Source organism: Peromyscus californicus, unplaced genomic scaffold (genome assembly GCF_007827085.1).
Source record: "Peromyscus californicus insignis strain IS unplaced genomic scaffold, ASM782708v3 Scaffold_6__1_contigs__length_162567912, whole genome shotgun sequence".
In the NCBI taxonomy this organism is placed as follows: domain Eukaryota; kingdom Metazoa; phylum Chordata; class Mammalia; order Rodentia; family Cricetidae; genus Peromyscus; species Peromyscus californicus.
In genome coordinates this window covers 102,883,991-102,909,678 of record NW_026294584.1, presented here as the reverse complement: position 1 = coordinate 102,909,678, position 25,688 = coordinate 102,883,991, and the positions used below count along the sequence as shown (strand labels likewise).

Below are 25,688 nucleotides of genomic sequence, written 5' to 3'. Positions count from 1 at the left end.
GATGACTCCATCTACTTGAGTGACCCAGCAGCCATGGTACGATGTATGGGTGGTCTATGGCTACTTGCCACCCCTGCAGCCCACCTTCTCAAAGTGAGTACTAGAGGTGCCTCCCTGACCCCTGCCTCCTAATGGCCACTTCCTCCTGAGCTGGGGCCAGCTCAGTTATGAGCCTGTTTGCCAGGAGTGGGAACCAGACTCTCCTTTCCAGACTGGATGCTGGCGCTTCTGTCATGGATATGAAACCTGGACTTTGGGCTGGGGCTGTTGGCTGATGTCTCTATTCCTGTCAGACCCCCACTACCACCATTCTACTTGGTCTGTGGCATCTACTCACCTTCATGGTGAGGGGAGGGGGCGGCAAAGAGACAACAAGCTGTCGATCAGATGTGTTCAAACTCAGGCTCTGTTCTCGATCAGCTTAGAGCCCCAGATCTAGTCACTCGGGTTCCCAAGGCCTCAGGTTCCTGACTGGAAAACCAAGACGCTGGCTCTTCATTGTAGGGTTGGGGAGAAGGACCAGCCCAGCCCCAGCAGCTCCTGGGTTTCACAGCTCTGTGCACTGAATAATAGCTGTCATTAAAATCTAAGTCAAGACCTTGATTCTCCTAAGCGTGAATCCAGAGGTTCCAGTATTCTATCTCAAGAAGCACTGGACAAGGTCTGTTTCAGGCCAGGCTATCATTTCCAGGCCCAGTATCAAGATAACCAGTTGACTATATGTCCGCATATATGTGTCTGCGTTTCTCTGTGTAATAGGCACCCTCATTTTCAATGAAGAGTCTGACTATGCCTCCCTGGGAGATGTCTCTCTCTCCTGGGTGTCTTGCTCTTGAGTCCAGTTCCAGTTTCTGCTCACTCCTGGCCCCTGAAGCTCACAACCAGTCCAAATGTTCCAGCTGCACAGTGAGAAGAACAAAGGGAATCTAGCCCCGTGGCTGTCATTCACAGCAACAGGTGGATGGGAAACATAGCTACTAGCCCCTTAGGTGTGAGGCCCTTAGCCAGGAGCTTTTAACATTCTCCTGGGCCTCTCTAGAAGAGCATGCATAAGGAGTACCCAGAAATCAGTACTTGGGTGCCCCCAAGGCAGGCAGAAGTGAAGAGCTTCTTCCAGCCAGCAGGGTTTCAGAAGACTGACGTCAACTTTACCTCCTCTTTCCTTCCTCCTCCTCCTCCTCTTCTTTTTTTTAAAAAAGCGTTTTGGTCCTAAACGACCACAGCTGTTATTATGTGAGGCAGAACATGGAAGAATGTGGAACCATGTGGTGTGAGAGATGGTGATAAGTGTCCCCCATGGTCCTGCCTTTATCTGAACATGGCAGGCAGGGTGTGGCTGAGTCTCTCATTTCACTGCCCACATCTATTCTGCAGAACAGCAGCAAGGCCACGGTCGCTGCCTCTTCCACTTGTGGGAGTCTCCAAGGATGGAGGATCGGTGAGTGTGGGTTCTGATGCCATGTAGGAGGCTTGCAGCAAGTACCTTGCCCATAGCTGAGCTTTCAGGCCCCTGATCCTGTGGCAGTGGTGACCAGCAAGGTGAGGGCACCTCATGGCTGTTTAGGCTCTGTGTGCCAAGCATTATGACTGTCTGTTCTGATCTGGAGACACCCCACTGAGGTGGCAGGAGACAGTCACCCACCTCTCAAGGCACACGGAGCTTAATCTTCAGACTTGAACGATGTCTGGCTATGTGGGCTCCTGTCTGTTTTCCAGCCTCAGGAAGCCAGTGCACCCTCCAGGGACCACTGGGACTTGCTTTAGTCAGACAGGGAGGACAATGCCCTTGGCAGTGACTTGCAGCACAGCTGGGCCTCCAGCCTCCTGAGGCCTGGAGCTGTGGAGGGCAAAGATCTGGCCACAGTGGGTGGGGGGCATCCAGGGCTCCAGGGCTTCCTGTGTGGACAGCAAGGGTCCTGTGGGTCAAAACTGGGGTAAGGGGCTTTTGGAAAGTGAGAGGACTGTGGGGTGTGATGTGGTGGGTGGTGTGGACATTACCTGCTTCTTGGGCCCCTGGGGTCAGTGTTACCTGTGGGCTTGGGCTTGTTTGGCAGGATTAAGGCTGTGCTATTATGAGTTCTGATGCCATGCCTGAGACTTTCAGCAAGTGCCTGTGGCTGGCCTTGCTCAGAGCTGACCTGGGAGGGGGCAGGGCTGGGCTTTCTGGCAGCTGAACCTGTGGCAGTGGTGACCAGCAGAGGAAGGACAGCTCATGACCATTTAGGCTGTGTGTGCCGAGCATATGACTGACTGACTGTTCTGGTCCAGAGACACCCCACTGAAGTGGTGGGCGATCTGCTAGACTCTGTTCCAGACTGGCCTGAGGGGCCAGCCCCTGGGCTGGGTATCAAAAGAGCATGGTGTTTACAAGGTTGTGACTTAGTTCTCAGGGTACCTGTCACCTTTCTCTGTAAGGAGCTGCCTGGCTTCTGTCTCTCCACTGTGTGCTGTGGGCTCCCCTTAGGCCTTCTTTGACTCTGGGGCCTGGGGGCCTGGATAGACCTGGTGATGCTTTGTTGAACTGACCCTACTTCCCAGTGCGTTATTAGTCAGATGTTTGCTTAGTCAGTTATCATTTATCCAGCACCCATTTTACCCAGTCCTGTGCAACACCTAGAACAGAGAAATATCAAAATCACAACCCCTTCTACCTGCTAGGAACTCTGGGTAATAGCCATTGCTGTTAGGTTGCAAGATGAATGAAAACAGTAAGTGAAAGTGAGTGACAGCTGGATTGGACAGATTCCCCAGAAAGGAGACACCTGAGTATCCGGAGAAGGTCAAGAGGAAAAGATGCTTCCGGAAGACCCCACTGTCCCCAAGAATTATGAGCAGTTTCAGAGCATGATGGGAATAGAGGGTGGAGCAGACACTGAATGTCACCTCAGGGTGTGATTTCATTCTATAGGTGGCCTCCCCAAGGGGATGAGGTAGGGAGGGAGAGAGGGAAGGGAGAGAGAGAGCACATGCCAGTGGGCCCCTTGGTGGGGGGGGTCAATGAGATTGAATTCAACACAGAAGGAGCAGGCATTTGGTTTTAAAAAGCAAATCCATAATTATAGTTTTATATTTGGTCAAAAAAGGAATGCCTGCCATTTTTGTAACAGAATCTCAGTTTGGCTAAGTTTTGACTGAAGGAGCAGGAATTAAAGACACCAGCTTGGTGTCGCTGTCAAAGGGTACTGGGTTTCAGCAGGACCATGGCAGGCAGGGACCAGGTTGCAATTTTGGGACAGTGACTCTGGCAACCAGTTGGACAGTGATCAGGAGACAGGAAGGGTCACACAGGCCACCTCCCATTGAGGGGCAGAGACAAACAGACATAAAACTACAAGATCTCTTTGGCTGAAATCCACGGGACAAGGAAAGGGAAGAGTCAAGGTTGCCTCTCTGGTATGCTTGGTGGCAGTGGCTGATCGGAGCAGAGAGGTGGACCCAGCCAGGCACAGAGAGGCCATGGTATGGACTGGCCAAAGCCACAGTCCATTGGGCAGACTGATACTAAGATGGCAATGGGATTCGAGGGTGGAAAAGGTCCTTTAGCATTTTTGTGTCTGAGTACACCTTCTCTTGGGCAAGCGCAGACTGGAATTTCTTGTGAGACTTCATGCCTTACAGCCCAGCTTGGTGGTTTTAAAGGAAGTTCAAGTCCAGTTATAAAGGCGATGGGAGCCTTCTTAACCTGTTGATAGTCATGATTCGCTTTTAAACACTCATTTCCAGATCATTCTTCAGTGGGTCCTAGCATCTGTGGGTAAGTCAGGTGACGAGCCTCAGCAGCGATCAGTGTGGCCAAGTACTGATGTCTGTTCTTTTGTTGACAGTTCCCACCTGAATGTGTGACGTGTGGCTGTGCCAGCCCTCCTGGTGAAGACCTGGTACTGAAGACAGACATTGGACAGGCCTGACTCAGCCCACTGGTAAGTGGTCGATGGCTTTTGGAGGCCATGGTGGAAGTAGACTGTGGTTGATGTTCTAGACACTCAAGTCTTTGCTCTGAACTCCCCTCTCTGACTAGGAGCTACGAAGACTATTAGCACTCCACACCTGGTCCCATCCCTAGGGGTGCAGGAGCCCTCTGCAGCACCTAGAGACACTGACTCTGGGAAAATGTCAGCCAATGCCCCCTCCTCTTTATCAGATGCTCTTGCTGGTGGGATATCCTTTCTCATGCCCCCATAAAAATTTGAGTGTCTGCAGTCTTCCTCTGCCCTCTAGGCACCCTTAAGTATACAGAGGGAGCTTTAATGCAAAGGCATGGATCATTTGTCTTTTAATGGAACTCAACCTCTAGGGGGAAGGGAGGATAATGGGAAGAGAAAGAGAATATGAATATGAGAATGTGTGCATGCATATTTATGGTATGGAGCAGAAACCCTTAACTTCTAATTGTGGTCCATGTCTGGTCTTTCTGGGTGACCAGACTCTCCCTGGAAGCTATCTGAAGGCCCATAGCACCTTTTTTTTTTTTTTAAGCACAAACTCCAGTTTCCTTGGAAGGAGCTCATGATGAATAACAAAAAATCCTATCTTTTGGACATTTAACAAATTCCAAAGGAGTTTTGAATCTTGGTGCAGGAACTGGGGCAGCATCCCAGAAGCTTGCCTCCATCATGGCTGGCCCAGTGATCTCTGGGCTGATGCATCATTTTTCCTTCCTGTGTTCCTTGTGTTAATAGAACTCAAGACTGAATTGGCTTCTTGGACTAAAACACATCATTATGGTTATTTTAGTGTGCTTACAGATGACTCACTGCCTCTCCTCATGAAGTTCCTAATGGGAGAGAATTACACCCCACTCAGAGGCACCTAGTAAGATTAACGTCAAAGACTTGATCACAGTGGCCATGTACCATGTTTTAAGTATTCACATACCAAACTCTGCTATCCCTTAACTGATGCTCAGTGGTTAGGTGAACTAGCCAAAGACCACACAGGTTCTAAGTGACCTTGCTGAGATTTGAACCCAGACGGGTTTGTTTCAGCATTGCTGCCTTTACCCACTAAGCCATCTTCCGGTAACTGGTCACCACCAGCACTGTGGAAGGGTGCCTCACTTTCACATCTGGAACCACGGGCTGAGCTCTGAGCAGGAAGATGGCCAGAGAGCAGCCAGTCAGGGCAGGACAGCTGCTCTGCCGTGGAGATGAGCCGACTAGTGTCTTTCTGTGAGACAGAACGGACTGAAGTCAGGAGCACCCCAGGCCCAGAGAAGCAGGAAATTTGGTGCTTCTGGAACTTGTGGCCTAGAGTCCAAGGAGGATGTGTGTTGGGGTGTAGGTAGCTCATATGTCCATGATCATACCAGGGTATTCATGGGGCAGAGGTGCTTGCTTCTACTTCAAAAAGACCCAAGGCTCAAGGCTTTGAAAGTGCTATGGAGATTGGCTTGCTACAGTGGTACCAGGCACAGTGGCCGCTGAGTGGGTAGGACCCATGGGAGAACTTCTGGCTATAAGCCAGAGAATCTGCTGCCCCTCACATGTCTTCATAGCTTGGGTGGGATGGGTCCTCTGTACCTGTCTTCCCATCCCTTCTTACCCTCGAGGTCCAGGGATGAGCTGGATGAGGGCAGAGTGGAGGCACAGTGTTCAGCACTGGCTTCTAGGGCTAGGGAGGCAGGAAATTCCTTTGTCCCAGGACATCCAGGTCCTCCATCCTCCTGTCTCTTCTACATGGATCTATCTGTCTCCAACTTCCACAACCATGTATGGTCTGAGCTGACAGGGAGCCCAGTGGTCATCCTGTGTCTCCCCCCACCCCATGAGAGAGGGAAAGAGACCCCTGAGCCCATCCAGGTGGCAAGGGACAGGGCTGGTTAAAGTGCAGGCATCTGACTTCCAGTCCAGACCTGCTCACCAGAAGTGGCCCCCAGCCCCAGGCTCCTCTCTGCATTTAGAACAGACATGAGGCTCAGGACAGCTCTGGACAGGTCCAACACAGAGTCATAAGCTTATTTAAAACACTGTGAGATTTTATTTTACTTTTTTGGTGTAACTCAATGTGAGGTTCTCAAGCTTGAAGTTTGTAGATGACTGTGGCTTGGAGAAGCCCAAGGTCAGATAGGCCTGACTTAGAGGAAAGGGACGAATCTGTTTGGATGCCCCCAAGTACTCTGTGCTGGACATGCATCCTGCCAAGTCTGTTTTTGAATTTGAAGAGAGTTTTCTCTCCTCCATACCTTCCTCCTCCTCTCCATTCTTTCCTAACCCCAGTTCCTCATCCCATCTCTTGTTGCCAAACATCTGCCCAATAGGATCAGTCAGATGGCACCCATGGCAGGGCTCTTTAAAAGACAGAGTCTCATGTATCCCAGGCTGGACTTGAACTCTGTATGTAGCCGATAGTGACTTGGATGCCTGAGTCTCCTGTGTCCACCTCCTGAATACTGGGATTGTGGGTATGTGCCCCCATGCCCCATTTATGCAGTGGTGAGGGTAGACTCCAACTCCCGGAGCATGCTGGGTAAGCACTCTCTCACCTGAGCTATATCCTGGTTCCTGGCAGTAGTGTTCTTTAGTGAATTTCTCGACTACAGCTTTTGAAGAGGCCTACAAAAAAGTTCTTTATATAATTTGTCCAAGATACTGAGCATAGACCCCAGCCAGTGCCTAGATGTGCTAGGCAAATACTTTTCCTGTGAACTACACTCTAGCCCACTACGATGAGGTCAGCCTTCTACTGAAGTGCCATGGGTACCGATGCGGCTTCTGCCCTACTATGTAGGGACCCAACACAGAGAGACTCAGAAAGGGCTACAAGCTATATTTCCACTGTACCCCAGGAAGTCTCCTCTAACACTCCACATGATCAGTTAAGCTGGACCCTTATTTGCCCAGCAGCTGATGGCGCATTAGCAGCCTCTATGGGTCATCATCCCAGGAGGCAACCTGTCTTCTCACCTGGAAGTAGCCACAGGGCATGGAGAATCACACCACCTTTTGCCTCAGCAATCAGCTGGCCTCTAGGAGCACAGCCTGTGTCCAGCCTGTCCCACATAGCCTTTTTCTACAGGGTTCCAGAAGTGGATTGAAGCCCTAGCAGGAACATGAGCGAGGACACGGTCCCTGAGGCGTCCTCGCCGCCACCCTCTCAAGGACAGCACTACTTTGACCGGTTCTCTGAGGATGACCCTGAATACTTGCGCCTTCGCAACCGCGCGGCTGACCTGCGGCAGGACTTCAACCTGATGGAGCAGAAGAAGAGGGTCACCATGATCCTGCAGAGCCCCGTGAGTGGGCAGGGCAGGGAGGGCTGGTTTCCCAGGGACCTGAAAGACCAGTGGTTCCTCTTCCCTCATTCAGGATCTTGGAAGTTTAGGCTTGCTGAACAAGATGGGCCTGGCCATGGGGTTATCTGATTGCCTCCCTAACCATTGGTCAAGGGGAGCCCTGGGGGTGTGCATAAATTCTGGTTCAAAAAGTGGCGGAGGTAAGACCCCTGCCCCAGTTTCCGATGGCACATCTGAGATTCGGTTTCCAGTTCTCCTTTCCTGCAACAGGCAACAGATAAGACTGTGTAAACTGAAGGGTGGGTCGGAAGGGGGCTGGCCTAGGGTACCCTTTGCTGAGGAGCGTGGAGTATGCTGTTCACTGCAGCATGTAGAGTCTGAATGTCCAGCCAAGGTTGAGGAAGGGAGTTAAGGGAAACAATGGGACAGGAGCCGGCCTGACCTAGAGTCTGCAGACCTGGCTGGATTGGCTTCAGAGCTCACTCCCTGGGCAGGCAGTACACTCAAGAGATGGATGACTGAGCAGGTAAGAGTGCTGCTGACCTCTGGACAGGGAAGAAGAGCAGGGGAGGGTGGGAGGACTAGGAAGATGGCGCCTGGGGCTCTGTAGGACGCAGGCTGGGAAGCCCAGGAAGAAACTGACTTCTCCAGGGTCTTTTGGAACAGGGCATCCCATAGTCTGTGGGCAGTTTTCACCAGGAGCACACACACTGCTCAGAGGAATGGGAAGGAATGAGCCGGGGCTCCGTGACACTGTGTCAAGGGCCTGCAGGAAGCCAGCAGGTTCTTAAAGGCCTTGGCGTGAGGCAGCCGCCAGACACGCAGAGTCGCAGGAAGGGTGCGGAGTGGAGCAGCTCCAGCCGTGGCTCGTGGGTGAGGCAGGCTATGGGGACCGCTCAGGAGCCTTGCTTCTTTCCCCTTTCCAGAGGATCCTCAGTGTCATAGAGCTCCCTGTTCCTCCCATGTTTCCTCCCACCACCTGGCCAGCAAGATAAGAAGTTCCCAGTGTAGCGGGCTGAACACAGAGCTTAGTGCATGCAGCACACCACAGTGGGAGCCACTGCAGAAGTCCTCCAGGCCTTCTCCATCTCCTCTCTCTTCCTTAAGAATACAGAGAAACTGAGAAGTGTGAGAAGAGCCCTGGATGTGCTAAGGGGGAGGGAGGTGGCATACTTTCTCATCCAGTTAGTTCTATCTAAAGTGAAGTTCTGCCATGCCTGGTATGGCCTTGGCCATTATTCATATAGAAGGGAGCTGGAATCTGGACTACCTCCAAAGAAAATGGGGGCCCAAGTCCACCCCCACAGTCTCCTTAATAACCTATACAACAATCTGAGGAGGTACCTGAGGGCCTAGTGAACCTACCTCTGGAGAACCTTCAGGGTCCTTAGCCCTTTCTGAAGAGCTGGAAGACCAGACCCCTGGAGACTTGCAGGAGTTGTCCTCCTGTGAGGAGCTACAGGAGGGGAGTGGGTGGAGATCATCCCCTGTGGGGAGCTCAGGGACCAGCCCCTCAGGGCTTGCTGTGCTCTCAGCTCCTAGGGATCTGCAGGGTCCTCAGTCCTGCCGTGAGGAGCTGGGCACCAATCCTCAGGGGTCTGTGGGGCCTCAACCTCTTGTGAGGACCTGCTGGGCTCTTAGCTTTCCATGAGGACTGGGCACCAACCCCTTGGCCTGCTGCAGTCTTTCAGGGAGGAGCTGGAAGGTCTCATCCAGGAACAGATGAAGAAGGGCAACAATTCCTCCAACATCTGGGCGCTACGACAGATCGCGGACTTCATGGCCAGCACCTCCCACGCAGTCTTCCCAGCTTCTTCCATGAGTATGTGGGTGTCTGGGTGTCTGCCAGGAGCAGAGGAGGAGGGATGAGGTAGAGAAGGGAGGAGGAAGCACCAGAAGCAGCTTGGTTGCTAGGCAATGGCCAAGCTGCAGTTGCATTAGCAGGCCTGGGCAGAGAGATGCCTGGCTCTGCTTCTGATGTTGCTGTGAATTAAAGACCCACAGGAGAATTGCCTGTGATGCCAGGAATGGGAAGGATGGAGGTGACTTCAGGGGACCAGAAGAGATGAGTGGAGCCAGGAGGCCAGCCAGGATGGTGGCTATTGAGCAGTGAGAGGAGCTATGGCTATGTGTGGGCTTCCTTCCTGGAATGTGCAGCTCTGCCCACAGCCTCAAAGCTGCCCTCACTCCATATGACTCAGATGTATAGAGGGATGGCTGGAGCTAAGGAAAACATTAGAGAAAGAGAAGCCAAAACCCACTCCACTGTGTTCTGAGAACTCCAAAATCACTGTTAGCAATATTTTGATGTATCTTTCCAACTTTTTTCTTTTAATAGATAGCTTATTGAATATAATCATATTACACATATAATTGTAATGGCATATTTTTTGCCTCATAAATATGGTTCTGCAATATAATTTTTGTGGTTGCATGCCATTGAATCAGTTGCTCCCTGTTAGACATTTAGATTGTGTTCAGCTTTTTGCTATTATGAACTGCAATGTGGTAAACATCCTGGTAAATTATTTGATGCACCACTGTCTTTTAAAGATAAATTATAATGAGAAAATACTGAAATAGCTGAACTGTCCTCCAAAGATAAATTGTAGGAATTGCTAGAGGAATTTAAATATGAGCTTGAAGACATATTTAAATTACATGTGCATGATGCAGATTGTGTCCCTTGGCCATCCTGGAGAAAGAGCTAGCCTTGCTCTGAACAGAGTGTGGTGGGAGCCACCTTCCTCGACCTCTTCTCAGACTGTTACTGACCATTTCCTTTCCCCTGAGACAGGCTGTACCTAGAACCTCAACTGGTTTTTTTTTTTAAATAATGGAATGTTTATTTTCATACTTTGCCAATTTTCCTCTTACTATCTTTTATAAGTTTTCTAATCTTTATAATTAATGCTCCTTCCCTCTGACATGCCGAATATGTGAGTTGCTTTTGTTTTCAGTTCCTCCTTTGCCTTTTCACTCTAGTCACAGCACTTCTCATGTTGTAGATTATTTGCTGAGAGAACAATCTTCTGTTGTCTTCTCCCCTTGGCCACGGGCCTAGACCGCAGGACAAAGGCCTGTAGTTAGTCACCCATTTATCTCAACCTTGAAAAATTATTTTCGAGAATTGGCTTAGAATCTTCAGAAGCAAGGTATGTTTTCTGCTGGGTCTATAATATCTACCAGGAGAGCTTACTAGTTATTTCTATACAGTCTGACTGTGCCTTAAGCCCATCCAGGAAATAATATATAACTTCATTGTCATAATGAATCTTTACTCAAATTTTTTCTTGAATGTGTACACACATATTCTCTTGAGTTTTAAGAACATGTTATTTAACTTTTCATTCATGTCTGTGTGTGTTTGTACTAACGTACGTAGTATGCATGTATGTACGTACGTATGAATGTGTACATAGCGTGAGGACAGAGGTCAGAAGACCACCCACGGGAGCTGGTTCTCTCCTCCCCCTGTGTAAGGCCCTTGGTGGCAAGCACTTTTAGCCCTGAGCCGTCTAACTGGCCTTGCGTTTCGTATATAGAAAATCAAGTCATCTGCAAACGTTGTTTTGCCTCCATCTGCTAGCATTTTGCCCTTGGGCTTGTTTCTTCTAGTTTACTGGTTTTATTCCCTCGGGCTTTAGAATGTTTAATAATTTAGAGAATGGTCACCCTTGTCTTGCATCTGACTTTAATGGAGGAATTCTTTAACCACAAAGTTTGCAATCATTGTTCTTTATCACGTTGAGAAAATGTCTTTTACTTCTAGCTCATCATAGCTCTTTCTCAGAAATAGATTTTGAGTTTTATAAAATGCGTTTGGGGCATTGATTCCTTTTTTCCCGCTTGAACAATTGTCACAGTGAGTTACAGTGATAGATCTCTGAATATTGGGCTCTTTTGAAATACACGGAACGTATCTGGTCTCTGGTGTGTGTGTGTGTGTGTGTGCACACGAGTGTGTGTGTGTGTGTGTGTGTGTGTGTGTGTGTGTGTGTGTGTGCACATGTACGTGTGTGTACAGGCACGCAAGTTTACATGTAAGCACACATGCATGTGAAGACCAGAGCTCAACCTTAGGGTTTGATCCTTGGGAGTAGCTCACCACATCTTTTGAGGAAAGGTCTCTCACTGGCCTGTTCTCTCACTTGTCTGGAACTTTCTAAGTCAGCTAGGCTGGCCGTCCAAGTGCTCCCCCTGTTTCTACCTCCCCAGTGCTGGGATTACAAATGTGTCCCAACATACTTGACTTTTTTTTTTTAAACACGGGTTCCAGTGATAAGCAGAGGTCCTCCTGTTTGCATAGCAACTGCTTAACTAACTAAGCATCACCTTGGCCCTGATTCCTTCTTCATTGTTTTAAAAAATCCTCTTCTGAGTTTTATTGTTAGAATCTGCTAAGGATTTGTGTACACATATTCTCATGTGAGGTTGAGCAGTCCACTTCCAGGGCATTCAGCCATGACTTTATAACAGGAACTGGGGAGACTCCACCTCTCTCCTTGCCCTGATGGCGTTTAAACAAGGCAGGATCATCGCCCTTGAAGGTTCGCAGCTCACTTGCAAAGTCATCCAGATCTGGAACATTTTCCGAGATTCTTGACATTTGCCCCCATCGGTTTTATCTGGAGTTTTAAATTTTTATTTTGCTGCTGCGTCATTAAATTTTGGACATATGTTTTATATGAAATTATCTATTTCAATGGATTCTCTTTAAAACCAAGTGACTTACAATATTCTCCTTATTGTTGGTTCTCAGTTTGCCTTATTGAGTAACTCATGTTTGTTTATTCATAGGTCTTATACACTAATTCTTGGAGTTACTTATTGGTCTTAAAATTTTTCCTGATTACTAGTTTCTTTTCCAACCACAGGAATCAAACCCAGAGCTCTGTACAGTCTAGACAAGCACTGCACCCCCAAGCTATGTCCCAGCCTTTTGTGGGAAGAGATGAGGAACAGAGTCTAGTCACATAGTTCTGATTGGCCAAGAACTTTCAATCCTCTTACCTCACCTCACAAGTGCTGGGGTTAGAGGTGGATGTTACCACACCTGGCACGTTACCACACCTGGCCCACTTTGGTTTCGTACTTCCTATTTTCCAGAAGGTTTCTGTCCTGGTTTCCTTTCTCTTGCTGTGATAAATACCACAACCTAAAGCATTGGAGAGGAAAGGCTTTATTTGACTTACATGTCAGTTCATCATCGATGGAAGTCAGGCACAAACTCAAGCAGGACAGGAACCCAGAAGCATGAACTGAAGCAGAGGCCATGGAGGGGTGCTGCTTACTGGCTTGCTCCCCATGGCTTGCTCAGCCTGCTTTCTTGAACAACCCAAGACAACCAGCCCAGGAGCGGCCCCACCCACAGTGAGCTGGGCCCTCCCACATCAATTATAAGCAAGAAAATGTGCCCACAGACTTGCCTGTAGGCCAGTCTGATGGACACAATTCCCCAGATAAGAGTCCCTCTTCCTAGATGTGTCCAGATTTGTATCTGACAGACAAGAGCTGACCAGAACCTTTTCTATGGATGCTTTTGTCCTTTGTGTTTTTTCTACGATAAAATGAATTTGGTATATTTTCATATTTAGCTCAGTGCTGGAGACACTTGGGGCTGTGAACTTCTGAGCATCATTTGGCTTCATGCAATGGACACTTTGCAGCTGCTGCTTTGGTCCTGTTTATGTTTGATAGTTCTGGCACTGAATCATGGCTGCCCACATGTCAAGCACATACTGAGCAGCAACCCCAGTTGACCTGGTTTTTATTCCATGAGCTGTCTTTTCTCATTGCTGAGCAGTTGAATGCATGATCTTCTATAGATCTGTTATGTCAGGCTTCATTGAATTAGAAAACATGTCCTGCTTAAGTTCCCTGTCAAGGATTTAGTGAGAGCTTTTTACAATCTAATATAATTATTTTTAAATGATCTATGGTTAAGGACAAGCTCCAGGACACTCTACTTAATCTAGATTTCCATTTTTATTAGATTTTGTCAAAAGTGAAGGTTGAGCCTTCCATTTCATTATGGTTCATTTCTCTTAGGATATTTTTTACTTCGTGTTTTGTTCTGAGATGGGGTCTCATTGGGTAGCCCAGGCTGGCCTTGATTCTCCTACCTCAACATCCTGAGTACTGGAATTACAGAAGTGTGCCCCCATACCCACAGTCTTGACAAAATAACACTCAGAGTATAAACATCCACAGTCATTATTACTTCCCTGCATAACCTTACTCCATATAAAATGACCTGAAGATGGCTGTCTTTGCCCAAGAAAAGATTATTTTTCCCAACTTCCAGTATGAGAATAATATGACCTTTAAAATTTTTATTTAACCAGTCTATTTTTTAAAAGAAAATGTGATGTGTGTTCATGTGTGTGTGTGTGTGTGTGCACATGTACACACCTGACATGGGTGCTGGGAACGGAGCTCGAGTCCCTACAGGAGCAGCGTGCTCTCAGCAGTGAGCTCTCCAGCCACTTAACTCGTGTGCCTCCCTCTGCTCCACTGAAGCTCACAGGCAGTGACTACCATGGTTAAGGCGATAGACTGGCCTTCAGCTCCTACATCTGGGGTGCTCTGGGGACAAGATTTCTAACACACACACACGCCCAGACCCATTTCCAAATCTCTCAGCCTTTCCCCCAAATTCCTAGAAAAAAGTAACATATGACCCTGTGGCTGCTGCCCTAACAGAAACATGTGCGCTACCAGCACTGAAGCGCTCTAGCCGGCCTCGGCTGGGGTCTACACCGCAGTTCTCTAGCCGGCCTCGGCTGGGGTCTACACCGCAGTTCTCTAGCCGGCCTCGGCTGGGGTCTACACCACAGTTCTCTAGCCAGCCTCGGCTGGGGTCTACACCACAGTTCTCTAGCCAGCCTTGGCTGGGGTCTACACCACAGTTCTCTAGCCGGCCTCGGCTGGGGTCTACACCGCATTTCTCTAGCTGGCCTCGGCTGGGGTCTACACCGCAGTTCTCTAGCCGGCTTTGGCTGGGGTCTACACCGCAGTTCTCTAGCCGGCTTTGGCTGGGGTCTACACAGCAGCGCTCTAGCCAGCCTCGGCTGGGGTCCGTGGCCCTCAAATATGACTGGGGGGGAGGGAGATGAGGAACTTTCTTCCTGGCTGATGTGGCTTTCTATGTGCCCTGTTTCCAGGCCACAGAATACGTTCTATCACAGGGTCACTCAAGACACGGTGACAGCCTTCTGAGCAGCGGCTTCTCCCGTAAAGCTAACGCTCATCTGCACACATTCCCACTCAGAAACCTTTTCCTACATTTACCCAATGCCCCTGTTTAGGGCTTATGCAACCTTGAAATTCCAAGAACACTTTGTTCCCGGGTTTGAGCCTTGATGTGGCTTTGGGTTTTTTGTTTGTTTTGTTATTGTTTGCTTGTTTCTTTGTTTCCTTGAGACAGAGTCTCACGTAGCCCAAGCTGATCTTAAACTTGCTCTGTAGCCAGGACAACCTTGAACTTCTCCTGCCTCCACCTCCTAAGTGAATGTGGAGATTACAGATATGTATCACTATATTTTACGTAGTGCTAGGGATCAAACCTAGAGATGTGTGCATGCCAAGCAAGTGCTGTACCACCCAAGTTATATCCCTAGCTCTTGGTATGGCTTTCCTCCAAAAGCAACACCAGTCTCACTCGGCTGAGCTGAGGGAAGCCACACATGGCCACTCTACAGTCTTTCTTCCTCTAGGTGTGAGTTGAGGGCTGGTTGATCCTCTGGCAGGGAGTGTTTTGTGCACAGTGGTGGCATCAGTCAGTGAGATCTAGTGCGGCATGGAGCAAGCTGGCTGGTAGGGACTCCCGTCCTCAGGGAGATGTGCTGTTCCCTCCCCTCCCTGCAGACTTCTCCATGATGACGCCCATCAATGACCTCCACACTGCTGACTCCCTGAACCTGGCCAAGGGGGAGAGGCTTATGCGGTGCAAGATCAGCAGTGTCTACCGCCTCCTGGACCTCTATGGCTGGGCGCAGCTCAGCGACACCTATGTCACGGTGAGGAGCATGTGCCCTGTGCCCAGCCCCCAGTTCCCAAACTCCTATCCCCACAAAACCTGAGAGGAAGACTCCTGGCCCTCAGTGTGGCCAAATACTGTTAGTGGGCCTTGGTCAGTGTGGCCAAATACTGTTAGTGGGCCTTGGTTAAAATCCGCTGGCCTTTTCCAAGATTGCTAACCACTAGGATAAACAGAATAAAGGACCTGCCCAGTGGGTACCCCTTTGGATTCCTGTATCCAGGGCTCTTCCTAATTTTTGTGAGATTCCTCTGGAAGCTCCATTTCCACAGCTCAGATAAAGACCAAACCTCTTCATCTCTCAGTGGAGGAGGGTTCACTGGAGAAAGCCCTGGTGCAGTGAGTCCAGGGAGACAGGGATTTAAAGAGTGTCTCCTCCTTCTCTCTGCTTGGCCCTGAGTTTCCTATCTGTCTTCCCAGATGAGAGTGAGCAAGGAGCAGGACCACTTCCTGATCAGCCCCAAGGGGGTTTCCTGCAGTGAGGTCACGGCATCTAGCCTGGTAAGTATAGGCCTGCGTCTCAGGGCTGAGCCTTACTAAGGTGACAGTATCCATGGACCCTGGAGGAACAGGTTCATCTCCAGTCAGAGCCTACTGTCCTGGTCTTTGTGGAACTCACACTCTCCCTGGGCAGAGACGATGCATGCACACAGGGGGTGCCTCGGGCATGATGTGATAAGGGTGCAGACAGTAAACACAGGGGGTGCCTCGGGCATGATGTGATCAGGGTGCAGACAGCAAACACAGGGGAACGGGGGAGGGGATGGGAGGTGACCTGGAGTCCTGGGTAGATTCCTCCTTTGGGGTTAGACCACGTGCTATGAGGAAAGCTTCCTTGAATGGGAACACATTGGAGCAGGAGAACAAGAGACTTCAAGTCTGCATCAGCATTTGGACTCTGGAGGTGGAGGCAAGACAATCTGTGTCCTTTCTTGGATTGCCCTGAGAGGTGTGGACGGAGACCAGCAGACGTCAGGACAAATGCTCTGTTCTCTCTTTGATCTGTGAAAGAAATTCTGGGCTTGCATGCTTAGTGGGCCTGTAATCAGCTGGGCTGGAAGCTGGGATGGAGGATGAGGAGCTGGGGGTCGGGGAGCAGTGTCGCGGAGACAGAGGCAGTTGGCATTTGGCTGCGGTATGTTCAGAAGGGGTCTGACCCCAAGATGCAGACTTGAGGGGGATCACAAGCAGAAGGTGGTCTGGGGTATAGACAGACTCGTGGGGGTCACCAGCAGGCTGAGGTGGCCTGGGGTATGGATAGACCATGGGTGACTGTGTATGGATGTGCAGCTCACACCCTCCACAGGGGAATGTGGTTGGTAAGGAAGAAAGCCTCACTCCCTGCATAACAGTTGGCTTCTTTTACAAATTTGCTCAGCAGCAGAGGCTAAGCCAAGCCTGTGCCTCCCAGGCAGTCCTCAGAGTTCGTGCTTTCTCATCTAGACAGAGGCGCTGGAGGACTGCTCGCTAGCCTATTAGGTTGTGGAGATTCCTGAATGAGACAAGTCACAGGTCCAACAATGAGATAAGGTATACATGAGCCAGAGAAGGGCCTTCCCAGAGTGGGGAGTCTGACTGGGCCGCTTTGAGGAACTGGGGAGTCAGACTGAGCACAAGCCCTTGTTTTAAGCAGGAGCATGAGCTGGGGGAGCTGCCGTCACACCCAGCCAGCGTGAGGCCACTCCAAAGCCAGGTTCGTTTTGTAAAACTCACTCCATGGAGAGGCTTGCAGCAGGGGTCTGTTGGATGCCCGTCCTATGCAGTTAAGCACACAGTGCCAATGGTGTGCCCATCCCCACACCAAGATGGCACTGTCCTTTGGTCTCCCTTTTGTCTGTGGGTTTTTGGGGATGGAGTGAGGGGCCATTTGTGGAACCGCCTTGTGTGTTAAACTTGGGATGTTATAGGTGCTTCTGTTTTGAGGGCCAAAGTGACAGTGATTTTTTTTTCTTTTTTGGTTTTTCAAGACAAGGTTTGCATAGCCCTAGATGTCCTGGAACTATTGCTGTAGACCAGGCTGGCCTAGAACTCACAGAGACCCACCTGCCTCTGCCTTTTGAGTGCTGGGATTAAAGGTGAACATAACCACTGCATGGCAATTTTTTTTTTTTTTTTAAGAAACTAAAATCTAGCTTGTTAGTGTGAAAGGTATAATTGTAGCCAAATGAGCCCAGGGCTGCAGAGTGCCTGGGGACTAGATTGTATGCCCATTAAAGTGTTAAGACAGCAATTCTCAACCTGTGGGTCACAACCCCTTTGGGGGTCACATATCAGATATCCTTCATATCAGATATTTACATTACAACTCACAATGGAGGCAAAATTACAGTTAAAAAGTAGCAACTAAATAATTTTATGATTGGGGGTCCCCACATGAGGAACTTTATTAAAGGCTGCAGCATTAGGAAGGTTGAGAACCGCTGTGTTAGGAGGACCTTGCCTCAGAGCTTGGGTTTGTGTTGGGTGATTTGGGTCTTTGAGGGGTGGGCCTTGCAGTGTGCTGGGAGAGTTGGTCGGGGTACTTCGAGGATGAAACATCCTACCATGTCTACTCAGGAGGCCACTTGTCTGATCAGTCACAGAAAGCCTTCCCTGATGTTGATGCTTTGTGAATCCATTTGTTAAGTAGGAACCCCACAGCCAGCCACAAGCATGGTTCACTCTGTGTGTGTGTGTGTGTGTGTGTGTGTGTGTGTGTGTGTGTGTGTGCGTGTGTGTGTGTGTGCGTGCATGTATGTGCTCTTTCTCCCACCAGCACTCACTGTGTGTTCTCTGTGTGTCTCTGTCTTTCTGTTTCTCTCTTGTTTGCTCACTCCCTCTCTCACTCACCCCCACTCCTCTCCCCCCTCCATTCTCCCTTGATGTCTCCTTTACACACATACTGTATGTAATGCTTTTTAGCCAAGCTACCTGCTAGTCTTGTGGAGTGACTTCTTTCCATTGGTCCCTTAAAATCCTTCCCTTTACCGTGAGTGGTGGAAGGTGTTCAGTATGTCATCCTCTTTACCTTTGTTTATGTTAAGATGTTTCAACAATGAGATGGCTCAGCTTAGACGTGACGTCCTCTGGGAAGGTTTCTGCTGGCGTCTAAGAATCCCCTCAGCTGCTGCTAGAGGATTCTGTCACTGACTGTCCTCTAGCTCATTCCTCAGCGTGGGGTTGTGGGCCATAGCCTAGACATCGTGTGGGGAAATGCTAAGCGTGCTGAGTCCTCTCTGTGTAGATTCTATTTTGACAGCTCCTGAAGTAACGCATAATAAAGTCTGAGAAACTGCCCCACCACTTTCCCTGCAGAATCATCACCACCTGTCACCCCTTAAGACTCACTGCAGGCAGGACTCCATGTTGCTGTCCCCCAACACCAAGGCCAGCCATTACTCCTGTCTGTACCCCTAGACATGGGCAGGGGACGCACTGGGTCCATGTGTGGAAGAAGACAGGAGCCCTGCTGCCTGCTGCTGAGTCTGTTCTCTTCCTCACTGCCTAGATCAAGGTGAACATTCTGGGAGAGGTGGTGGAGAAGGGCAGCAGCTGCTTCCCCGTGGACACCACAGGCTTCAGTCTGCACTCAGCCATCTATGCCGCCAGACCTGACGTGCGCTGTGCCATCCACCTGCACACCCCTGCCACAGCCGCGGTAAGGAAGGCCTCCCAGCCCCCTGAGCTCCACCCAGTGCCAGACTCCCTGTGGCAGCCAGCCCAGAGCACCTGTTTCTCCCTGAGGAGATATCCTCTGGGATTTAGCAATGTCATCATTTAAAAATTCTGCAAAGCGGGCAGAGAGATGGCTCAGTGGTTAAGAGCACTGTCTGCTCTTCCAGAGGACTTTGGTTCCATTCTCAGCACCCACATGACCACTCACAACCATCTGCAGCCCTAGTCCCACGGAATTTGACACCCTCTGTTCTGGTCTTTGTAGGCACTGTAAACATGTGATGTACAGACAGACATGAAGGCAAAACACCCATACACACAAAATAAAAAATAAGATAATGTTAAAAATAAAGATTGTGGAAAGATTTGGAACTCAGGCCAAGACAGTGAATTTTCAGTGTAGGGCTCTATTCCAGCCTTCCTTTCACTTACCAAGGGCTTGGTGAGAGGTGAAGGCGAGGAACGCACATTTCACAGACTCTCCCACTCTGTTGTAGCCACAGCTGGGAACACAGCCAGGCGCCTGCTCCGTGAGTGTCTACCCAAGGCAATGTTGTTGGGCTTCATGCTGGCCTGTCCGCACATGACCCACATGACCCCCTCTCTTCAGATGAGAAACCTTGGCACAGGACAATAAGCTGGTGGAAACTGAGTCTGCAGACTTTTTCTTAGTTCAGGGCAGCTGAGATCTGGGGAAGGGTCCAGTAAACCTAGGGGAGAGGAGAGGGAGCAATCACAGGGATCCATGTGCACAAAGAACACTGCAGTATCACTGGGAGAAATGGCAGACACTGGGCATTGCCTTGGCCATCATCCTTTCCTGCTGACACCAGACCACATACCTGTCGGGCAGAGCACACGGCATAGACCTCCCCCAATCGGGACCATGACTCAATGGTGTATGTTTGTTGAAGTCTGCAGTCTTGGGCTGATTTGGGGCAGTGGAGCAAGATAGTAAGGCCCTTTTGCACCTCACCATGCTATTTGCTTTTCATGAGAAATGGAGCAGGAGACTGTATGTGTTTGCTTTTCTGGTGCTTTGATAACACACCATGGCCAGAATCAACAGGGCGGAGAAGGTTTGTTTCCTCTTACAACATGTAATCCATCATGCAGGGAAGTCAGGCAGGAACCCAGAGTACGAACCTGGAGGCAAGAACTGGTGCAGAGGCTATGGAGGAGCTCTGCTCAGTGGCTTGCTCCACGTGGTTGCCCAGCCTGTTTTATAGCGTCCAGGGCCACCAACCCAGGGGTGGCACTACCCACAGTGAGCCAGGCCCTCCTACATCAATCATCCATCAAGAAATGGCCCACAGGCTTGCCCAAAAGCCAATATGGTAGGAGAATTTTCTCAACTGATGTCCCTTCTTCTAAAATGGCTCCAGCTTGTGTTGAGTTGACATAAACCTAGCAAGCCCAGGAACCAACTCAGGTTTTAGCCCTGGATCCTTGCCTTCATACTGCCCCAGGACCATACTATGGGGGGAAACATTTCCACCACTCCTGCCTCCTCCCAGAGTCACAGACAAGAACAGAGCTGGGGCTGGGCAGCAGGGGCCTCCTCAGGTCTGCTTGCCCAGAAGTCCTCGGAGCTGTTGGAGTGATGCGCGAGTGATAGAAGCCCTTAGAGCCCTCACTGTGAAAGTGGGCCTGGGTAGAGCATAGTCTTCCTCCTATGACCATCCCACGCTCCCTGGCCCCCGAGCAGAGCTGGCCTGCGGTGCTCTGAGGAGAGAGGGCCAGTGCACCCTGGGGCCTGGGCTGCAGGTGCCAGGCAACTATTGTCTCCCTGTAGGTGTCAGCTATGAAGTGTGGCCTCCTGCCTGTCTCCCATAATGCCCTGCTGGTGGGAGACATGGCCTACTATGACTTCAATGGGGAAATGGAGCAGGAAGCAGATCGAATCAACTTGCAGAAGTGCCTTGGACCCACCTGCAAGGTTTGTTTCTGGGAGGGTGTTGGGGAGTGGTAAGGCTAATGTCATGAGACTGGGGAGTTGGCTCAGAGGGTAAAGAGTGTTCTGTACAAGGACCCGAGTTCTACCCCCGGTACCTACATAAAAAGCTGGGTATGGCAGTTATGTACCTATAACCCCAGTGCTGGCAGGTGGATCCCTGGGCTTGTGTGGCCAATCAATTTGATTGACTCGGTGAGCTCCAGATTTAATGAAACACCATGTCTCAAAACAATCAGGTGGAGAAGAACTGAGGAGGATGCCCAATATTCACCTCTGGCTCATACATACATACAGAGAGAGAGAGAGAGAGAGAGAGAGAGAGAAAGAGAGGAGAGAGAGAGAGAGAGAGAGAGAGAGAGAGAGAGAGAGAGAGAGAGAGAGAGAGAGCATTAACATCCCCAAAGCAACATGTGCTCATTGGAGAATATTTGTTTTGTAGATAATTTTTAAGATTTATTTGTGCATATACAATGCATGTGGAGGCCAGAAGGGGGCATCAGATCCCCTGGAGCTGGAGTTACAGGTGTTTGTGAGCAGCCTGATACAAGCGCTCAGAATCGAACTTGGGTCCTCTGCAAGAGCAGGAAGCACCATTAACCACTGCGCTGTCTCTCCAGCCTCCAAGTTCTATAGATGATTTTTTATTTTAGAAAGAAAATAATTTTTTAAAGCCATGTCTCCCACATTGCTCTGGGATGCTAGTGTGTTCTCTAAGGCTGTTTACGTAGACTTACAAACTGCAACCAGGAAATCAGTTCCCCTTCCCCTTAGCAACGCACACCAAATGCCTTTCTGGGTCTGTTTCCTCCATCACTCGGATTGTTAAATCATACCTCACTGTATGAATAGCTTGACTTACCTGAGTAGTCCTCTGTGGTTGGACCTTACAGGGAATGCTTTCCACCCCTCCCCGCCCAGGTTCCTCTTAATAGAAACAACACCTGGGAGAAAACCCTTCCAGATAATCCTCCGGGTTTGGGGAGGGTCCCCTTAGACATTTCCAAGGACATACTTTATAAGTCTGACTTCATATTGCCCGATTGCTTCCCACAAAGATTATCCCTTCTGCCTGCTTCGCTTCCTTATGTCTAATATATGGGCTGTTTCTCTACAGTCCCCCCAAAGCTGGGTGCTCTATTAATTCATCAAAATTGACTGTATTCATTCATTAGTTACCAGGGGATAGAGGAGAGCAGGAGTGCATTGTTGCCTGGCTTAAGTCGAAACCACGGCCTTCCGCTTGCACAGAGTTGAGGTGCTGTCTCGGACTGGAAAGGGGCTTTGAAACAGGGTCTGAGTGGGCAGCCACTTTAATTCTCCTGAGTCCCTGCCTCCCCATTTCTACCTTGCGGGGGAGCCTGCTACTCTCCCCCAGCAGTCCCAGAGTCTCCTCAGCAGTGTGTGGGCTATGGCAATCTAAGAGAGGATGTTCCTGGTGTTTCTGTTTATGAACTTGAGCCCTGAGCTCTTTCTAAGTCTCTGGCATTTGAGAGGAAAGAACTCCAGCCACTCTTAGCAAGAGAGGATGAGATGCTCTGAGCCCTCTGCAGGGACAGACTGAATCCATAGATCTCTGTCTCAACTCCCACATGGGCTTCGCCTGGCTTCCAAGCTGCTGAGGGTAAAACCAACCATGAATAGTTCTTTCAGAGAAGGAAGGAGAACTTGACCCTTGGGGAGTCTTGATCTAAACGTGTTTCTGGTCTCTTCACTCCCTTACTCACTGCCCCTGCCAGATCAGGAACTGTTTCACGGCTGGGAACCCCCGGGTTCTAGCCCAGAATCTGCCTCAGTTAGCCAGGAGACTTTCTGCTTCTCCATCTCCTCTTTTGAAAAATTGACTTGAAGTGAACTGTAGACACTGGAGCCAGGTCTGTGGAGCGAAACCCCAAGGTCCAGAGAGATGACCTATGGCTGCCTGTTCCTGAAAAGCCTCTTCTCAGAGTATCATCCTCTTGGATTTGACCAAAGCTGACTAAGTCATGGGGCAGAAGGTTACTTTTGAGGTCGGAGTTCTATACTGAGCAACAAATGATTTTGCTTACTTAACACTCACTCTGCCTTTTCAGATTTCTGAGTTCTCTAAGGCCCCAAACCGAAGCGTTGCCCCTGAAAGTTACTTGAGTTGCACAGAATCAGTTTCAAATGCCCTTTCTATTTCCTGGAGTTGGGTGCACAGGACTCAGACTGCACTTAGATTAGCAGTGGGGTTCCTGATTACAGAGGAAGAGCAGGGAGTTGGGGAAGGGGCTCCAAGCTTGGGTAAGAATTGATCTTGGTAAGATGAACGTCTCTTAGGAGTGAAGCTTTTTGTTTTTTTAAAGTTGATTTTATTATATATTTTTATTTATTCATTTAGTTTGTGTGCATGGGGTATTGGGGTGGGGGTGGGGTAGTTCAAACCACCGCAGCTCATGTGAAATCCAGAGGACAATCTGCAGGAGTCTATTCTCTCTTTCCACCACGTGGATCCCAGGTATTAAACCAAGGTTTTCAGACTTGATGACTAATGCCTTTCCCCACTGAGCCATCTTGCTGGCCCAGAAGGGGAGTTCCAAAGGCTTAACCTTAATGGGCTCTTTCCTCCTCCACAGATCCTGGTGCTGAGAAACCATGGCATGGTTGCCCTGGGTGACACCGTGGAGGAGGCTTTCTATAAGGTCTTCCACCTACAGGCTGCGTGTGAGGTACAGGTATGTAAGGCGCTCTGGGAAGTAACCTCAGGAGCTGGCTTTGATGCGGTGCCTGGGAACTGGAGTCCCTGCTAGCTGTCAGGTGGGCTCCTGTGAGCCTAACTCCCTGAAACTGCCTGTCATCACTTTCCTTAACTCCTGCAGTTTCCTGCTTACAGTGGGATCCACGTCCTGGAAAAGTCCATCACACCATCTCACTGGTACTACTCATATCTAGGGCACCTGAGGCCAGGGTGGGGAAACCATCACAAGACACACAAAAGCCCTATCACACCTGTGTCACCCAGTGTGGCTGTTACACCGGGCTGTACTGGGGGACACAGAAAAAGGTTGCTCTTGTTTTGCCAGGGGTTGGAATGGAGTGCGGGTGGCTGTACATAGGCCAGGAGTGTGGTCAGGCATGGAAAGAGGAGTGGACAGAGAGCCAGTCAGTGTTGTCATAGCAACCAGAACAGCCAAGATACCCCCAAGGGTATGCAGAGAGCCAGCTCATCTCCCAGTCCCCTCACTGGAAAGGGACAGCTAGGTGGGAGGCGTCAGTGACCACAGAGCCCCTAGGGCAGCAGGGATGCTGGTACAGGCAGCTCTATGGTGCAGGTCAGCACACAAGAGTGTGCACTCTGTGGTATACAGGTTGGTGTGGTTGGGAGTGGGGCTCACCCAGCCCTGGATAGACTCGTGACCTGGCTCTTCTTAGCTCCATCATCTCCAGCCCTGGCTGTGTATCCTTGGGGCAGAGGTGTGCCCTCTGGAAGCCTGTTTTCTTCATGTTGGCATGAGTCAAAGTTTGCTGGGAGGAATGACTCTCCAGGCTAGGAGAGCTGGTGACATTGCTTAGCTGACAGATGCCGAGGCTGCAGTTCCACGACAAGCCAGCTCTCTGCCTTATTCTACCTGGCCCGGCAAAGCAGCGCCGAAGGAAGATCACTGCCTTTCTCCGTGTCACTTGGGGAAGGGAGAGATCAGCACAGCACTATGGGGGTGCCAGGGCCCTGTGGTGCCCTTCCAGTGGGCTTTAGAGCAGTGTTTCAGAGGTGACTGTAAATCCAGAGATGAATAAATGTTACAGGGAACGGAGTGAGAATCCCAGGAACCAGCAATGGTCAGAATTAGAGACTGTGGGACCCTGGATCCAGGTCATGTCTCTGGAGTGTTGCCTTCTCCCTCAACTGAGAAGGCTGCCCCATGCTCAGGCCACTGACTGAAGTCAGAACTGGCAGAACCTCTGCTATCAAGGGAAGACTCTATCTTCCCTCACATCGGACTGTAAAGGGATCCCTACCACACCTTTTCAGGTGTTCCCGTGAGAGCATAGCACACTGGAAAAGTTCTTCTCTGCAAAGATATCCCAGCCTTCTGCACAGCTGGAGGGAGCTGCTGCTGTGTCCCCTGTAGATCCACAGTGAAGAGGCCTCTCCCAGGTTCAGACCCACAAGTGACCCCTGGGCGGTTTAACCTTCTGACCTGCAGCCATAGGGCAGAGCTGTTAGTTAGTTCTGGCCCCTAACAGCCTCCTAGCTGCTGTCACTTTCTGCCCAGGACTGGCTCCATGTGCCTTTGCCCACTTACATCCCTCTGGCAACCAACCGAGGAAGCTCCAGTGATTCTTTGTCGGCTTCAAGGATGGAGAGGCTTCTAGAGGAAGGGATGAGCTAGGAGACGTGGGAGAGCAAAAGCAAAGGATAGGGCACCCGTGAGGGCAGAAGCCACGGCCTGCAGCTACTGCCAGGACTGCACTTGGGCAGCCATCTCTGGAGCTCTGTGTCCACCATGGGCCCCGCTCCCTCCCTCGGTGACCTTGGTGGACAGGTGAATGTGACTGTGGACATGTCTGTGGCCCAAGCCCAAGCTCCTGCTCAGCTCTCCCGGGCCCAATGTTCTCTTTGCCTATCAGTTTGGAGTTCTGGAAAAGTGGGTCATTACTCGCTGAGAGGCAGCTCCCTGCTCGCTGAGGAGAGGCAGATGGGAAGCACAGGCAGTTCTTCTCCATCTGCTACCCATCGCCATGGAAACTGCTGGAGGAAGAGATGGAAGGAGGCAGCTTGGGCAAGATTGTGGGTGCTCTCTCCCTCGTTCCTCCTCCATTAACAGCCAGTCCCAGGGGAGGCCACC

The 25,688-nt window shown here is 50.1% G+C and overlaps 1 protein-coding gene across 2 annotated transcripts in view; it reads left to right on the top strand.

Annotated features, from left to right (window-relative positions):
- The window catches only part of Add2 (adducin 2), a 104,973-nt gene that overhangs the window by 55,442 nt on the left and 23,843 nt on the right, over positions 1-25,688 (top strand). The window contains exons 1-9 of one of the 2 annotated variants that reach the window (XM_052722056.1): positions 1,325-1,438; positions 3,825-3,920; positions 7,015-7,231; positions 8,915-9,053; positions 15,101-15,252; positions 15,693-15,773; positions 18,760-18,909; positions 20,722-20,865; positions 23,478-23,576. In XM_052722056.1, coding sequence (XP_052578016.1) covers positions 7,049-7,231; positions 8,915-9,053; positions 15,101-15,252; positions 15,693-15,773; positions 18,760-18,909; positions 20,722-20,865; positions 23,478-23,576 — 948 coding nt within the window. In that variant the 5' untranslated portion in view covers positions 1,325-1,438; positions 3,825-3,920; positions 7,015-7,048. Of the gene's footprint in view, positions 1-1,324; positions 1,439-3,824; positions 3,921-7,014; positions 7,232-8,914; positions 9,054-15,100; positions 15,253-15,692; positions 15,774-18,759; positions 18,910-20,721; positions 20,866-23,477; positions 23,577-25,688 lie in introns of those variants that run through there. The other variant, XM_052722055.1, reaches the window with a different exon arrangement.